The sequence below is a fragment of the Marmota monax genome, unplaced genomic scaffold (assembly GCF_021218885.2).
Source record: "Marmota monax isolate L192 unplaced genomic scaffold, Marmota_monax_Labrador192_F-V1.1 WCK01_AAM20220418_F8-fsc00156, whole genome shotgun sequence".
NCBI lineage: Eukaryota > Metazoa > Chordata > Mammalia > Rodentia > Sciuridae > Marmota > Marmota monax.
The window spans coordinates 2721371-2735807 of NW_026694013.1; the positions used below are offsets into that span (position 1 = coordinate 2721371).

Below are 14437 nucleotides of genomic sequence, written 5' to 3' on the forward strand. Positions count from 1 at the left end.
CAAAGTAGTTTGTGGTGGTTGATAACATGCTGGGAAACCATGTAGTTTAGCACGGACACCCCTCGTGGCCTAAACTAATTAGTTCAAACGAACCCCCCTCTTGTACTAGCCAATCACCCTTACCCAACTTGTTCCGGCCAGTGAATGTGCTAATCAATGTTAAGAGTTGTTTGATTTTCCCGCAGTATGGAATGATTTGCTGTGTGATGTTGTGACGCATAGAGTATCCCCCCAAAACCTATAAAATCTCACTGAACACAGGACCGGGACTCACTCCCTGGGACCGCTGCGTCGGGAACGGTTGTGAGTCCAGGCTTGAGCTGCAATAAAGACTCTTGTGTGCTTGCATCGGATTTGGCTCCTGGAGGTCTATTGGGGTCCCAGGAATCTGGCATAACATCAATTGGGGTCCCACGAATCTGGCATAACAGTTCTACTAGAAAGTCTTCAGGGACAATAACATCATCTCCAATTAAGGATTTTGAGAAAACATTAAGAGGACATATACAATTCCTGCAAGCATTTAAGTACTGGATCTGCACTATGACCTTGTATAATCATTTCTCCTGCAAACCTCAATTCCTCAAGGACCTACCTGCATCTCAAGAAGGTGTGACTCTTCAGAAATATGTCCATGCAGTTTGCTTGATTTGTTTCTTTTCATTACAGATTGGTTTATAAGAAGATAATAAACCATGAACATTTCTCTGTGTTCATGAAAATCTTTCTGTGTTGGGTCCATGTTTTCAAAAATTTTAAGAGCCTTGTTAAATTCTGCAAAACTTTTTGCTAAACACTTCATTAAATTTTGAGGTTTTTTTTTTTTTCCTCCAATTTCTTTTTCTCTTGCTTCTTTAGCTGCTCTCTCCTTTCTAGTACTCTGTTCTTTGAACTCTAGCCATCTTGGCCACCATAGATTCCTAGCTCTGCCTCCTTAATCGAGGCAATTATGGAACATGGTCTGGAAGCTTCCTACGCCCTGTTCAAGAAACTATCCAGGAAGCAAGCTGGGGCAGCCATGGTGCTTGCCATATTTATTTTCTTGCTTTCAAGGATTATTGTCCTTTCTGTTTATTGACCAATTACTTGAACCCTCTTATCATATTGTTATGGTTAGGGTATGAAGTCTTCCCCAACAGGTTCTCTGTTAATGCAGGAATAATGCAGAGGTAAAATGATCAAGTTATTAGAGCTGTAACCCAATCAGTTCATTCAGGTTTGAATGTCCTGAGTAGTAACTTTAAGCAGGTGAAGCATGACTGAAGGAGTTAGATCTCTGGAGATGTGCCCTGTAAGAGTTCATCTTCACTGAAGCCCTTTCCTCCCTGCCTCTCTTCCCTCTCTTTCTTCCCCTTTTCTTTCCCCCTCTCTCTCCCCACTCTCCCCTCACCCCTTCCTGATTGCCATGAGTGGAACAGTACTCTTCCACCATACTCTTCCACCACAATGTTCTGCCTCAGGCCAAGAGCAATGGAGTTACCTGATCATGGACTGAACCTCTGAAACTGTAAGATCAAGATAAAAATTTCCTTTTCTATGTTATTTTTATCAGGTATTTTGGTTACAGCAATGAAAAGCTGAGTAATAAGCATATATTTTGTGCATTTAAAAAAATTTTAAGTGAGAGGATAAATCTTTGTTCTCCATCTTGTTGGGAATAGACATCTTAGTTAAGAGACATGTATTTAGGTTTGTTTGTTTTAAAAAAGATGTGTTTGACCTGAACAAAAATGTTTTAAAATCTAGAATAAAATCTAAATTTCATAGTCAAAGCCTTCCACAATGTGCTTTAAATCTGAATTTTAAAATTATTTTCCTGTATCAGGCAGAATAACTAAAAACAACTTATGTTTCTACCTCTTTATTCACAGATTTCCCATGCTGTTAGCACAGCATTGCTTTCCTGGCTACTGTCTTCATATCTTATCCTATATTTTAGTCATTCCTATTTCATATGACCATTTTAATTGTGTTTACCTCATTTTACCAACAAAGATTATAAGCTCTTTTAGGATAGGAATTGTGTATGTCCTCTTAATATGTTTTTTCAAAGGCCTACCATAAAGTCTAAGAAGCAATAGACTCCTCACATACGTTTGTAATTTCTTTAATGGAATGTTGAATAGCCTGGCAGGAGAAGCCTAGAGTTTTATTCATTCTGGTCTTAATCAGCAGTACACAAAATACTTTGTGAAAGTATAAAAATGTGCTATGATGTGGTTTATAAATGGCCATTATATGATATTATAAATTTAGGTGTCCTACTTTTTTAAAAACCAAGACATTGGGGCTGGGATTGTGGCTCAGTGGTAGAGTGCTTGCCTAGTATGTGTAAGGCCCTGGGTTCAATTCTCAGCACAACATAAAAAAGCAAAGGAATTACGGCAGAGCTGAAGGTAAAGCACCTGAAGAAGTAGTTTTCCCCAAAGATGCTTCGAAAGGCAAGAAGAGGGCTGGGATTGTAGCTTAGTGGTAGAGCACTCACCTAGCATGAATGAGGCACTGGGTTCGATCCTCAGCACCACATTAAAACACAAATCAATAAAAAACAAAGGTATTGTGTCCATCTACAACTAAAAAAAAAATATTTAAAAAAAAAGAAAGGCAAGAAGAAAGCTTATCTATGAAAAAACCAAGCATTACTACAAGGAATGTAGACAGATGTATAGAACGGAGATTTGAATGGCTAGGATAGCAAGAAAAGCTGGTAATATCTGTGTACCTGCAGAACCCAAATTGGCATTTGCCATCAGGATCAGAGGTATCGATGTGAGCCCAAAGGTTGATAAGGTGTTAGAACTTCCTCATCTTTGCCAGATTTTCAATGGCACTTTTGTTATGCTTAACAAGACTTCAGTTAACATGCTAAGGATTATAGAGCCATATATTTCATGGAGGTACTCAAACCTGAAGTCAGTGAATGAACTTATCTACAAGTGTGGATATGGCAAAATCAATAAGAAACAAATTGCCTTAACAGATAACACTTCGATTGCTCAATCTCTTGGTAAATATGGAATCATCTGCATGGAGGATCCAATTCAGGAGTTCTACACTGTTGGAAAATGCTTCAAAGAAGCAAATAACTTCCTATGGCACTTCAAATTATCTTCTCCAAAGGTGGAATGAAGAAAACGACCATCTTTTTAGAAGATCGAGTTGCTGGCAACAGGGAAGACCAGATCAATAGGCTTATTAGAAGGAAGAACTAAGGTATCATGGTATTTTTGTTATCTGGTTGGTTAATAAAACAGTACCTGCTCTCAATGTAAAAACAAAACAAAACAAAAATCAAAAACAAACAACAACAACAACAAAAAACAAAGACAGATGGTAAAGCACTTTATATGATTTTACGTTGTGTGTTTTGTGTCCAATCCACAACATACAATTTCTCAGACACCAAGTGTCATAAATGCTGAATTTTTCCACTTTACAGTTCTCTTCTGTGTACTAAGTGGACAGCATATGAAGAATCACCTCTATTTTCACTGACACAAAAACTGAATACTAATTATTCAGTATCTCTGGAACTAAGCCTGAAGCAAGAAGCCAGATCTTTAAGCACATGGCTTTTGGTGCCATACTGTAAGTATTTAAGTACTGGATCTGCACTATGACCATGTGTAATAGTTTCTCCTGCAAACCTCAATTCCTCATGTATAAACAGGGGACAATAATGGTACCTAAGCACACAAAGTTCTGTGTAAAAATGATAATGCTTTTGAACTGAATTAATATATATGTTCATACACCTAAATCAGGCCATTGCTTTTAAGGGCAAAAATTCCTTACCAAACTGTTCAAAACTGATGGCCATGATAAGAGTGCAGAAAATCCCAGGTATCATCCAGTTTTAGTTTATCTTATCTCAACTTGCTTTATCAAGAACATTATTGCAAGATGTTTAAGACCCAAAAAAATTCATCTTATCTCATGTCTATTAGTCTTGCCAGGATATGGCCATTCTTAGAAAATGAATCAAATTCTACTTATTTATGCACTGAACATAATTACAATACTTTTATAATAATTGTTTTTTCATTTATTGAATACTTTTCTGTTCTAAATAATATTCAGAGTACTTTTGTACAGACATTATTTAAAATCAAAATCTTACGATGTACATTATTATGGATTGAAGTTTTGCCACCTCCAAAACTTACCTTCCTAATTCATTGGTGTTTCTCCTGTGACTGACAAGGAGCCAGCTGCTCAATAAACTATCACAAGCTGAACTGACTGGAAAGGAATGAAAATATCATTGTGCATTAACCTCACAATTAAGAGAACAGAAATAGCAAAAGGAAAAGTTGGAATGAGGAAATAAATTTCAGACTTGACAACTTTGTCTTCTTCAGTTAGTGAAGGGTAATCAAAGCTCTACTTAGAAGTATATACTAGCAGCTGCAAAATCAGGTATCTTTAATTTGCATGATTATAATTTTAAAGTGTTCATTGGTAGCATAAATTGATTAATAAAGTACTGCATGGAGAGTTTATTTATTGAAGCATCACTGAATAAGCATCTAGCTTTGTTTGCCCATTTTGTATATTTGTATTCAATTTTGATCACGAGGAAAGATACTGTCTTTCTGAATCATACCCCAGGAATTTTCAGATATTTTGAAATTATAAATGATCAGTTTGATGTGAGATATTTCTTTCCTCTTTTTCGTTACTTCTATACATGATCAAAGAAAAAATTAAGATATTTGTTTGCCTATCTTGTGCTCTTAATTCTAATTGTAGACTATTTCTTTAATAAAAAACATAACTCAAATTTAGAGACATGATTTTCTCAAGAAGTTTACAGTATTTTTAATATACAGAAGACATTGGTGAAATGTATTATGACATCCATCTAGTCCCAAAAGGCAGACAGGCTTATAATCTACATTATAAGCCATGGCTTTGCCTCCATACTTATCTATTATAAATAATATTTATTATATTTATTTGAATGTGTAACCTTACTTAAAATAAGCATTTTACATAAGAGCATCTAAACAGAGGTTACTCCTTTAAACCTACCCACTCATTAAAAAACACCAATTGGCATTAACACTTTTGTCTGTAAACTGTTCTTTTCCAGCATCTTCCTTCTTGGATCATTTTACCAGACTCACAAAATAGTTTCCAGATTGTTGAGACTATTAGGTGTGTAGAGTGAGCAACTGATAAAACTGAGCAGTGGAGAGGAGAAAAAAATCTATGCGGAAGTACTTGGTCACTTCCAGTTATAACAATTTTCCAAGTAGACATCATCTGTTAAAATATCTATGCCACCTAGCTATAGAAGAAAATGATGATTGGAGGTGTTCATATTGTAAGGGAGAGGTTAGGAGGAATAAATGAGCTCTGGAAAAATACTAGAAGTGAGTTTATTCATACATTGTTTATTTATGTCTTTATTAAGTAACATTAAGTTTTTTAAAAGATATATTTTTCCCAAAAATCACTAGTCTCAAAGTATCTCAGTTAATTATTTAGGACTTTTTGTTTTGTTTTGTTTTGCTTTAATTCCAGAAATTGGACCCAGAACCTTGCCCATGCTAGGCTCAGATAGTTATTGTTTTGAATCTCTTGCAGTGATAAAATATTCATTTTATTTATTCTCCAAACTATTGGAAACCCTCAGTTTTGAGCTGGGCACAAGGGCTCCTGGAATTAAGACTGTTTCTAGTGGCCAGGGTAATAAAAGCATCCTTTGCAACTTGGTATAATAAATCGGCTAATGGAATATAAAGAGTGGTGGACAATTTCTGGGGGAAAAAATCCTTAAAGGATATGGTTCTTCTTTTCTCCTTTTTTATTTTTTCCAATTATAAATGGACAAAATGGTTGGATCCGTAACAATTTGAATCATAACTTGATATAAAGAATGTCATCAAGCTAGAAGAAATTTGATCCTTTACACTGGGACATACATGAAAGCCCTGGATTAACTTCTTCCAGACTTCTTAAGAGAAAATAAATTTCTGTGTTAAGTCATTGTTATTTTGGGGGTTTCTGTTTTTAACATGTCCACTTTCAAAGAGAAATTTTGTTATTGTTTTTGTTCCCTTTGGTAGCTAATACAGGAACCATCAAGAATTACTGACTAAATATAACCAAATACAATCCTCCAAAACTGGATGAAAAATCGTAAATTATAAAAAGAAAAGATAAATAATTTAACCATATCAAAGTGTTAAAAATTACCATAAACAAATTCAGAAGATAAAATAAAAGATTTAGTAAATTTAATGAGCTTTAATGACAGACATGGCATTAGGATATAAAATGTACAAAGAACAATTGCATTTGGAAAAAGAAAACAAATATCCCTATAGAACAATAAACAAAATAAATCCAGAACAAACAACTTAGGAAGAACCAATCCAAATGCCTTAAAAGCATTTGAAAAGGTCCTCAAATCTTTTAATAGGGAAATTAAAGTAACAATGAGATATTACTTTTGGACTGTCAAAAATTAAAAAGAATGAGAATGTCTATCACTGTTAGTAATGCAGGAAGAAGAGTAATTTCATGCATGGCTGGTGGCTGATGAAATTATTAGTTGTTACTGGTTTTTTGGAAAACAATTTGGCAACATCAATTAAAATTTTAAATGCATTTTTAAAAAATGTAACATTCCCATTTCTGGAACACTTTTACAAGTAAAAATGGTGAGAAATACGCAAGAATGCTGATTGCAATATTTTTCAAAGTGGCAAACAAAACAAAAAAATAACAACAGAATAACAACAACAAAACTTCTGGAAACTTTAATAGGATAATTGCTGAATAAATTATGATACTATATGATATGGAAAAGCATACAGCCATTAAAATAGTAAATTGAAGTGGTAACTTGATAAGGCAGGTTTTTCAATGAAGTATTTTTGAGTAAGAAAAATTGGAACATAAGGATACACACACACACACACATATATATATAATTGATCCCATTTTATTAAACAACTAACACCAGTGTAAGATGTGTCAATATGTTTACCTAAACATAAAAACATAGATAAAAATTTTGAAAATTCATTCTAAATTGTTAACCAAGGGCTGGGTATGTAGTTCTGTGGTTGAGTACTTGACATATGCAAGATCCTGAATTTGATCCCCAGCATATCTCTCTCTCTCTCTCTCTCTCTCTCTCTCACACACACACACACACACACACACACACACACACACACACAAATAAATAAATAAATAAATAAATAAACAAACACTTGTTAACCAGGATTAGATATGGGGTGGCTAAAAGCAAGAGGGATGTTTTAAGTGGAAGGATAGAAGAATGAAGACCTGATATGGGTTATGGCAACAGAAAAAAGGTAAGCCAAGAAAAAACAAGTTTTAGAATGTGTTTGACTGATTTATATGTAAAATTAATTATGTTTTATATATACATGTTTGTAGACATATACTTAATTCTAATCCTAATTTTATATCAAGAAATACCAGCTTTTTTTTGGTACCAGGGATTGAACCCAGGTGCGCTTAACCACTGAGTGATATGCTCAATCCCTTTTTTATTTTTCATTTTGAGACAAGGTCTTGCTAAGTTGCTTAGGGCCTTGCCAAGTTGCTGAAGCTTACCTCAAATTTAAAATCTTCTTGCTTCAACGTCCCAAGTTGCTGGGATTACCAGCATGCACCACCATGCTCGGCAATATCACCATCTTGTTACATAAAAATATGTTGTAGGAAGAGTAGAAAATACAAAATATTTTTTAAATTCATAATTCCATATATATGTGTGTATGTGGGTATTCCCACAGATACTGTTTTGCAATTCATTCTTAAGTTTACAAACATCTTTAATAATTCTCAGAAGCATATGATCTTACATTATAACAAATATTAAACTATTGCTTCTTTAGTCACATATCAAGTTTTTTCACAAATGTTCTCATTCTTAAATCCCAATGAAAATTGAGAAGGGAAGAAGATGAACACCATGGAAATGAGAGGGTTTGAATGCATTGTTCTTTACTTCATCATAAATCTTTGGCAAATCTGTATGGAAATCATCCTCTTTTTCTTTCCAGCATGTAATATATTATAACATCTTCTATGATATCAACCCTTCTATCTTAGGAAGAAGAAAGAATGACTATTAAGAATATAAATTCTTTGGCTCCCAAACAATTGATTAATGTCTGTACATTCAATGCTGCATAACATTTCCTCTTTAGAAGAAATTATTTTAAGATTTGAGATCTGACTTTTGGTTCTGTGTATTAGAGTATCTGATCAACTACATTTTAAGTGGAATGAATTGCGTTCATTAATTTATAAGAGATTCTCAAAGGGTCCTCTATATTTAAGAATAGTTTTTTCATTTTATTCTCAAGCCAATTATTTATGAGTTTTGATCATTTGAGTATAACAACTGTTGACGGAATATAATTCTCACTTGATTTTTGTAGTTGTTGTTTTTGTTATTGTTGGTACCAGGTATTGAACTCATGGGAGTCTGACCACTGAGCCACATCCTCAACCTTTTTTCTTTTTATTTTGAGACAGGGCCTCGCTAAATTGCTTAGGGTCTTGCTAAGTTGATGAGCCTTGTCTTGAACCTACAATCCTCCTGCCTCAGCCTCCTGGGTTGCTGGGATTACAAGCATGTGCCACCCAGGACTGGCTCACCTGATTTTTTTAAAGTCACTACTTAATATTTAGGCCCATATTTTAATCCCCTTCCTTTATTCAGCATAGGGAAGAGGTAATCGTGTCTCTTACACCTAAGTAGTAATATAATAATATCATAGGTCAAATATGAATCTCCAACTGCCATGCCTATCTACCTTATACATTTGGCATCTATCAACTATCAACTAAGCCACATTAGCATTTCACAGATTCTGCCCTTTCTTGGGATTTATTATTTTTCAGACACATCCATGACACCCATACCACCATTACCATACACACCTTCCATTGCTCCCCACCACATGTCTTCAGAACCTACTAGTACATGTCTCCAGATCAGTCAGAAATGAAAACAGACTTCTGATTTTTAGCATTTGCCTATCATTAATTCTGAATTAAACCTCACTAAAGATCAGTCTAGTTAGTTTCTTCTACATTTGGATATTTTGAATCCTCAGAGCTTATTAAAACCCAAGTTAAATTGTTCTGTCTGCTTTCTCTGGATTTATTCTTTTTAAAATGTCCAAACACACCACACTTGTTTTCTAAGATCACATGGAAAGTTCTAATGTCCATGTCATACAAATCAAAAGCCAGTCAGGAAGATGTTTCTCTATTTTCATTTCATATGGCCTGGGATTTCTGTGAGGTTACTGTTAACTGTCAGTTTACACATTCTAATTAAAACATATTCTTATAAGAAGCAACAAAGATCATCTCAATTAGACTGTCATATTTGATATTTTTAATAAAACTAATTAGTTATAATTTTTGTAGTAGGTGCTTCAGAATTTATTGTTAGCCTATTTCTACTCTCAGTGTTACTGTAAGATGATTCAATATAGATGCCTCTACTATCTTCTCTTTTTCCCCAATGAGAAATGGTGAATTAATTGGTTTGAGGAATAGTTATGCCAAAGTAGCCATTAGTAGTGAAAACTGATTACATGAGCTGTAGACTCTAACTCAGAATTGTATTTTGTTTTTTAACATGATTTCACCAAAGTTATTTAAACAGTTCTGAAAGCCTTTTGTTCCAGAGAGTCATTTTCAAGTTTCCTCCTCCTCCTCCTCCTCTTCTTTCTTTCTTTCAAACTTAAAGGAATCTATAGATCAGAAGGATATTAGGGTGTTAATGGATACTGAGGGAGGTCAAAGAGGAGGGAGGATTCTAATCCTTCCTTGCTCAGGTGAGTCATTCTCTTGGTCTCAGTTATCTCCCTCCAAATGGTTGGTTTCCAGGTCCTCTCTGCTCATGACACCTGTGTTTCCTAATACCTAGTGCCTGCTCCTACACATTCTATTCCTTGTATGCCTTCAAAATATGCTAAGTGCTTCAAAATTAAAAGGAGATTTACATAGCTATTTGCCCTATGCCTTTAAGTGATAAAACTACTTTTTAAAAATTTGTTAAGTATGAAAGTATAAGCAATAGCATACATAGAAAGAAGTTTGAATGGAGTTGAATGAAACTTACTTCTCTCTTCCCACACATCTCTTGTGCCCATTTTGTTTCTTAGGTACATTCTAGAAATTTGTACACATGCACGTGCACATGCATGCACACACACACACACACTTTTAGATATCTTCAGTATCACATATATACTCCTTGAACTCTACTGTCTATTGAATGCAAACCATGAGGAAGTCACCACCGAGATCAGAATTGGATAAAGTACAATTTTGTTCCAAAGGCACCATACAACTTGTCTCTCTGACTATAGCTTCTCCCTGTCCCAATCCATCCAGATAGTCTGCCATGGCTATTTTCCTAAAGTACTGCTTTCTACATGTCTCTGCTCCAAGAGTCAATAATGTTTCCTATAATCGATTTCTCAATTTCTCTGGCTAGGTTTCTGAGCTTTTTAATCATGCTGTTCAATTTATTAAATTATCTAATAGTGTTCCTAACATTATTAATAATTACAAATCTTAAATGTGAAATGCTTACCTACAGAAAGGTCAATTTTATCTTTTTCCCCTGAGAAATATCACAACTCAGTCCCATCTCCTGGACATTTGCTTATGTTGTTTCACTTGAGGATCTTTTCTCCTCTCCAGCTCAGGGAATGTTCCTATACATTATACCTAAACCTTACATTGCATGGGTAAGAAAACTGTGCCTACCAGGATTAAGTGATTTCCTACAAGGCTCATGCCTATTTTCTGAAAGAGATAGAAATAACTTTTACCCTGGACCACTAGCTTTTGCTTTATCCTATATTTCTTTAAAATCAATTCCAGATATGTTAACAAGCAGCCATGAAGAAAAGAGTTAAGTGTGGCAAATGCATTAGTTTATTGGGTTTCTTCATTGTTACTGTGTGTAAGTACAAGTAACACAAGAAAGTAATCACAGTTCATTCTGGAGTGGGTAGACTGTGGTGCTGAGGAGTCCTCTGGTGCAGCATCTGAGTTAAGCAAACTGGATGAGTGCCTCTCCACCTTCTCCTCTGTAATGGGGCCAGTGATACTTGCCTTGCACACTTGAGTGTAGAGGGAGAATTTTTTGTCCACTCAGAGAAAGAGAGCTTTCATTTGGGATCACAATGACCTGTTTTCCCTTTCTTCTTCTCCCTGTTACCAATATAAAGTATGAAAATGAAATAATATTGTAAATTATTTGGTAAAGGGAGAATGTCCAATGCATTTAGCCTTACTTACTCAGTAACTCAATCCCTCCAATACTGACTTAAGCAATGAACTCCTTCACTCAAACCTGTTCCATGTCCTTCTCCCCACAACCTGCTTGCTCCCACTTCCTGCTTTTTCACCCCTGCCCTAATCCAGTCTTCCTGCCTATGTGAAGTTTTTGTAAACCATCTTCTCTAGACATTCCTCTCGGTCAGGATACTCATTGTTTTCATTCCTTTATTCTCTAAAACTGAACTTGTATCTCAATAACTTCCTCCCCTTGTCATCATATTCTGGCTATGATGCTCAATAAAACCTGGATACAGGTACATATTTCAAAGCCTCTCTTCTACTCCTGCCAAGGCCCCTACTCTCTACAGCTTGATATTGGTTGCTCTGGCCCATTCTAGCATCTGCCAAGGTCCAAACTCTGTGGGTGAAAGTTGCCTTGTGATTTTCACAGGTCCTAGGCAGGCACTTTTATCTTGTGGGGACCCTTTATCCACAAAGAAATATTAAGGTAGGTTTACAGTTGTGTTGATGTAAAGACAAATATAATCTGGGCTGGTTTTATTTTATCTGTAATTAATATTACACTCATATTTTTCTTCTGATTTGTCTTAAGACAAAACATTTTCATGCGTCCCTGAGAGCACTGTGGGCCCTTGGCATTGTGACTTCCATCCTGATAGGTGACTCAGCTTTGTGAAAGGCAGATGTTCTTGAGTTCCGTTTTACGTGAACTTGAGATGTGCCACAGAGAAAAAAGGGGCACAGATGGATAAAAGAAAAGTAACCCTCTTTTATGTGTCCGCAGTGAATCATTTCTCACTTTAGCACATGATGCTTCCTTACCTATCTTGAGCAAATGCTTTCAGCTCACTTTTAGGCTACCCTTTTTCAGAGAATATCCTTAGAAGCATGGATCTGTTAGAGCTTGATGAAGCTTCAACCTTCCTCAGAAGTGAAGCTGACTTGCTTCTGCTGCAGACCATGACCTTGGTTGGTAAGACTCATGATATCTGTTGGCTTCACTCATTTTACTACTTCAAGGTGGCAACTATGATATTTGATTGATTGAGAGGAGCCATCAATTCTGGAGCCGAACTTATTGCTTGGGGTTGAGTCAGCCTCTATGAATCTCTGACTCTGAGCAATGAAGAGCTCATAGTGTCCACACTAGGAATGAAAGATATCTGGGAGGTGGCCCAGGCCCTACTCACTTGGCCTTCAGACAGTTTGTGTTTTTTTCAGAAGCCACTATTACAACATTTATGACCCAGGAGAGGACCACCAATAAAGACATTTTTAGAAGACTTAGTTGTAGGTGAATAAATGCCTTAGGAGAGAGAGATTAGACAGTGACTTAACCTAGAGGTAGAGATTGTATGCTGTGAGAAAAATGAATGGGAAACATTATGGCAAGGAAAATGAGAATTTGTCTCTGGTCCTCTTCAGAACTTCTTAATGTTGGAACTTGGCCCTCTGGTGGTCTCCTATGTCAGCAGAGTCACTGGGCAGACACTAAAGGAAAGGTAATTCACTCACTGCAATTCATAATTTTTTGATCCTTTTATACAAGAACAAAGGCTAATAAGGTTAGTCTCAAGAAAAAGGCCAAGTTCTACACTAAAATCTCTAAATACATGTTACCTTTTATCTCCTTTTCCTTTACATGTCTGGGCTACATAGCCATCCTCCAAGTTTCAGCTAATTGGAGATTAAGAAATCAGATTCACAGTGTGGTCTAGAATCAGGTCACATAAGTGTTTTAATTCCAAAATCATTTAACAGTGTACCATAAAAAGTGAATGTTGTTCTAGTATCCAGAATTAGTTAACATTAGACTTTAGTAATATCAATTTAATTCAAGCTAGTTATTTAAGACATTATATTTCTATCATATCAATCAGACTTGGATCAGTTCCCAGTGTCCAGTCATTGGATTTCATTACTGTGATTAAATTTCAAAGTACCTAATTATAATCCATCAAGTCAAATACAGTAATAGAAGCATTCCTGAAGTCTGGCTGTTTATACACAAGTTTATCACAGGTAGTTAGACATTTAAGGACAAGACAATAGTGGTGGCAGGAAGAAAATCAAAATTGAACCAAAGTATTAGAGATGATTGGATGATTCATTTAGTAGAATCAGCATTGTAAATAGTTACTCAAAATATGCCATTCAACATCATTTTTAGTTTTTCCGAACAATCCTTCTAATTTTATTCAATACCATAGAAAGGGACTCATAAAAAATTATTCAGAGAGAGATAATAGCAGTTACTTCTAAGTTGTTTGTGGGTGGATTATTAAATTCTTTATACATTTCTCTTTACGTTTTCTCCAATAAATGATGTCATCTTTATATTGTGCAAGATATTTAATCATCTAAATCTATGAAATCATGTAAGCAAAAATTTCACTTTACATATGAGAAAATCAAGTCTCTAAGAGATGAGATGATTGCTTTATATATTATAAGTAGGAAAGTCAGTACTAAAATTCATGTTGCCTGATTCAATGCAGTTTGCATTTCCAGCTCTGCATTGTTTATAATCTTAAGGAATTAAAATTTGACAGATTTCATATACTTCATTTTTTAAAATATCCCTGCAAGGAAGGGCCTGAACTTCACATAGGAAAGGTTTTCCAAAAAGTACTTTCTCCTACTATTTCTGGAGGTAATGAAATAGAGTGCATCATGGGGCAGGTGTGAACCTGCTGATTGAGATAAAAAATTGGAGGTAGAAAAGCTAAGCATTCGCTAAAGAAAGCATGCTATAATGGAGGAGCACTGATTTAGGAGGTGGGTGATCTAATTTATAGAATCATTGTTCTATTGACTGTCACTAATTGGCTATGTAACTATCGTATTATGCACATCTCTCTCTCTCTCTTCCTGGATTATTTACTAAGAAAATGGGGGAGAGGAGACACTTTTCCAGGTTATCTTCAAATTTCTTTCATTTGATAATATTTGTTTTGAAATGCACAGCATTTACTTGAAGCATACACATACAAAATATATGCTAAATTGGAATTTTTAAAAAACAAGCATATTTTTGTACACACAACACAAAGCAAAATCAGTGTTTGCATAAATTGACCAAAATATTAAATGCAAAGCAAACCCCGTATTT

General features: G+C 35.2%; 1 protein-coding gene across 1 annotated transcript; it reads left to right on the forward strand.

Moving 5' to 3' along the window:
• Positions 1 to 2682: 2682 nt before the first annotated feature.
• LOC124106451 (60S ribosomal protein L7-like) lies at positions 2683 to 3129 on the forward strand. Its single transcript, XM_046464064.1, has one exon. It carries the CDS (start codon positions 2683 to 2685, stop codon positions 3127 to 3129), a length of 447 nt encoding a protein of 148 aa, XP_046320020.1.
• The last annotated feature ends 11308 nt before the right edge of the window (positions 3130 to 14437 follow it).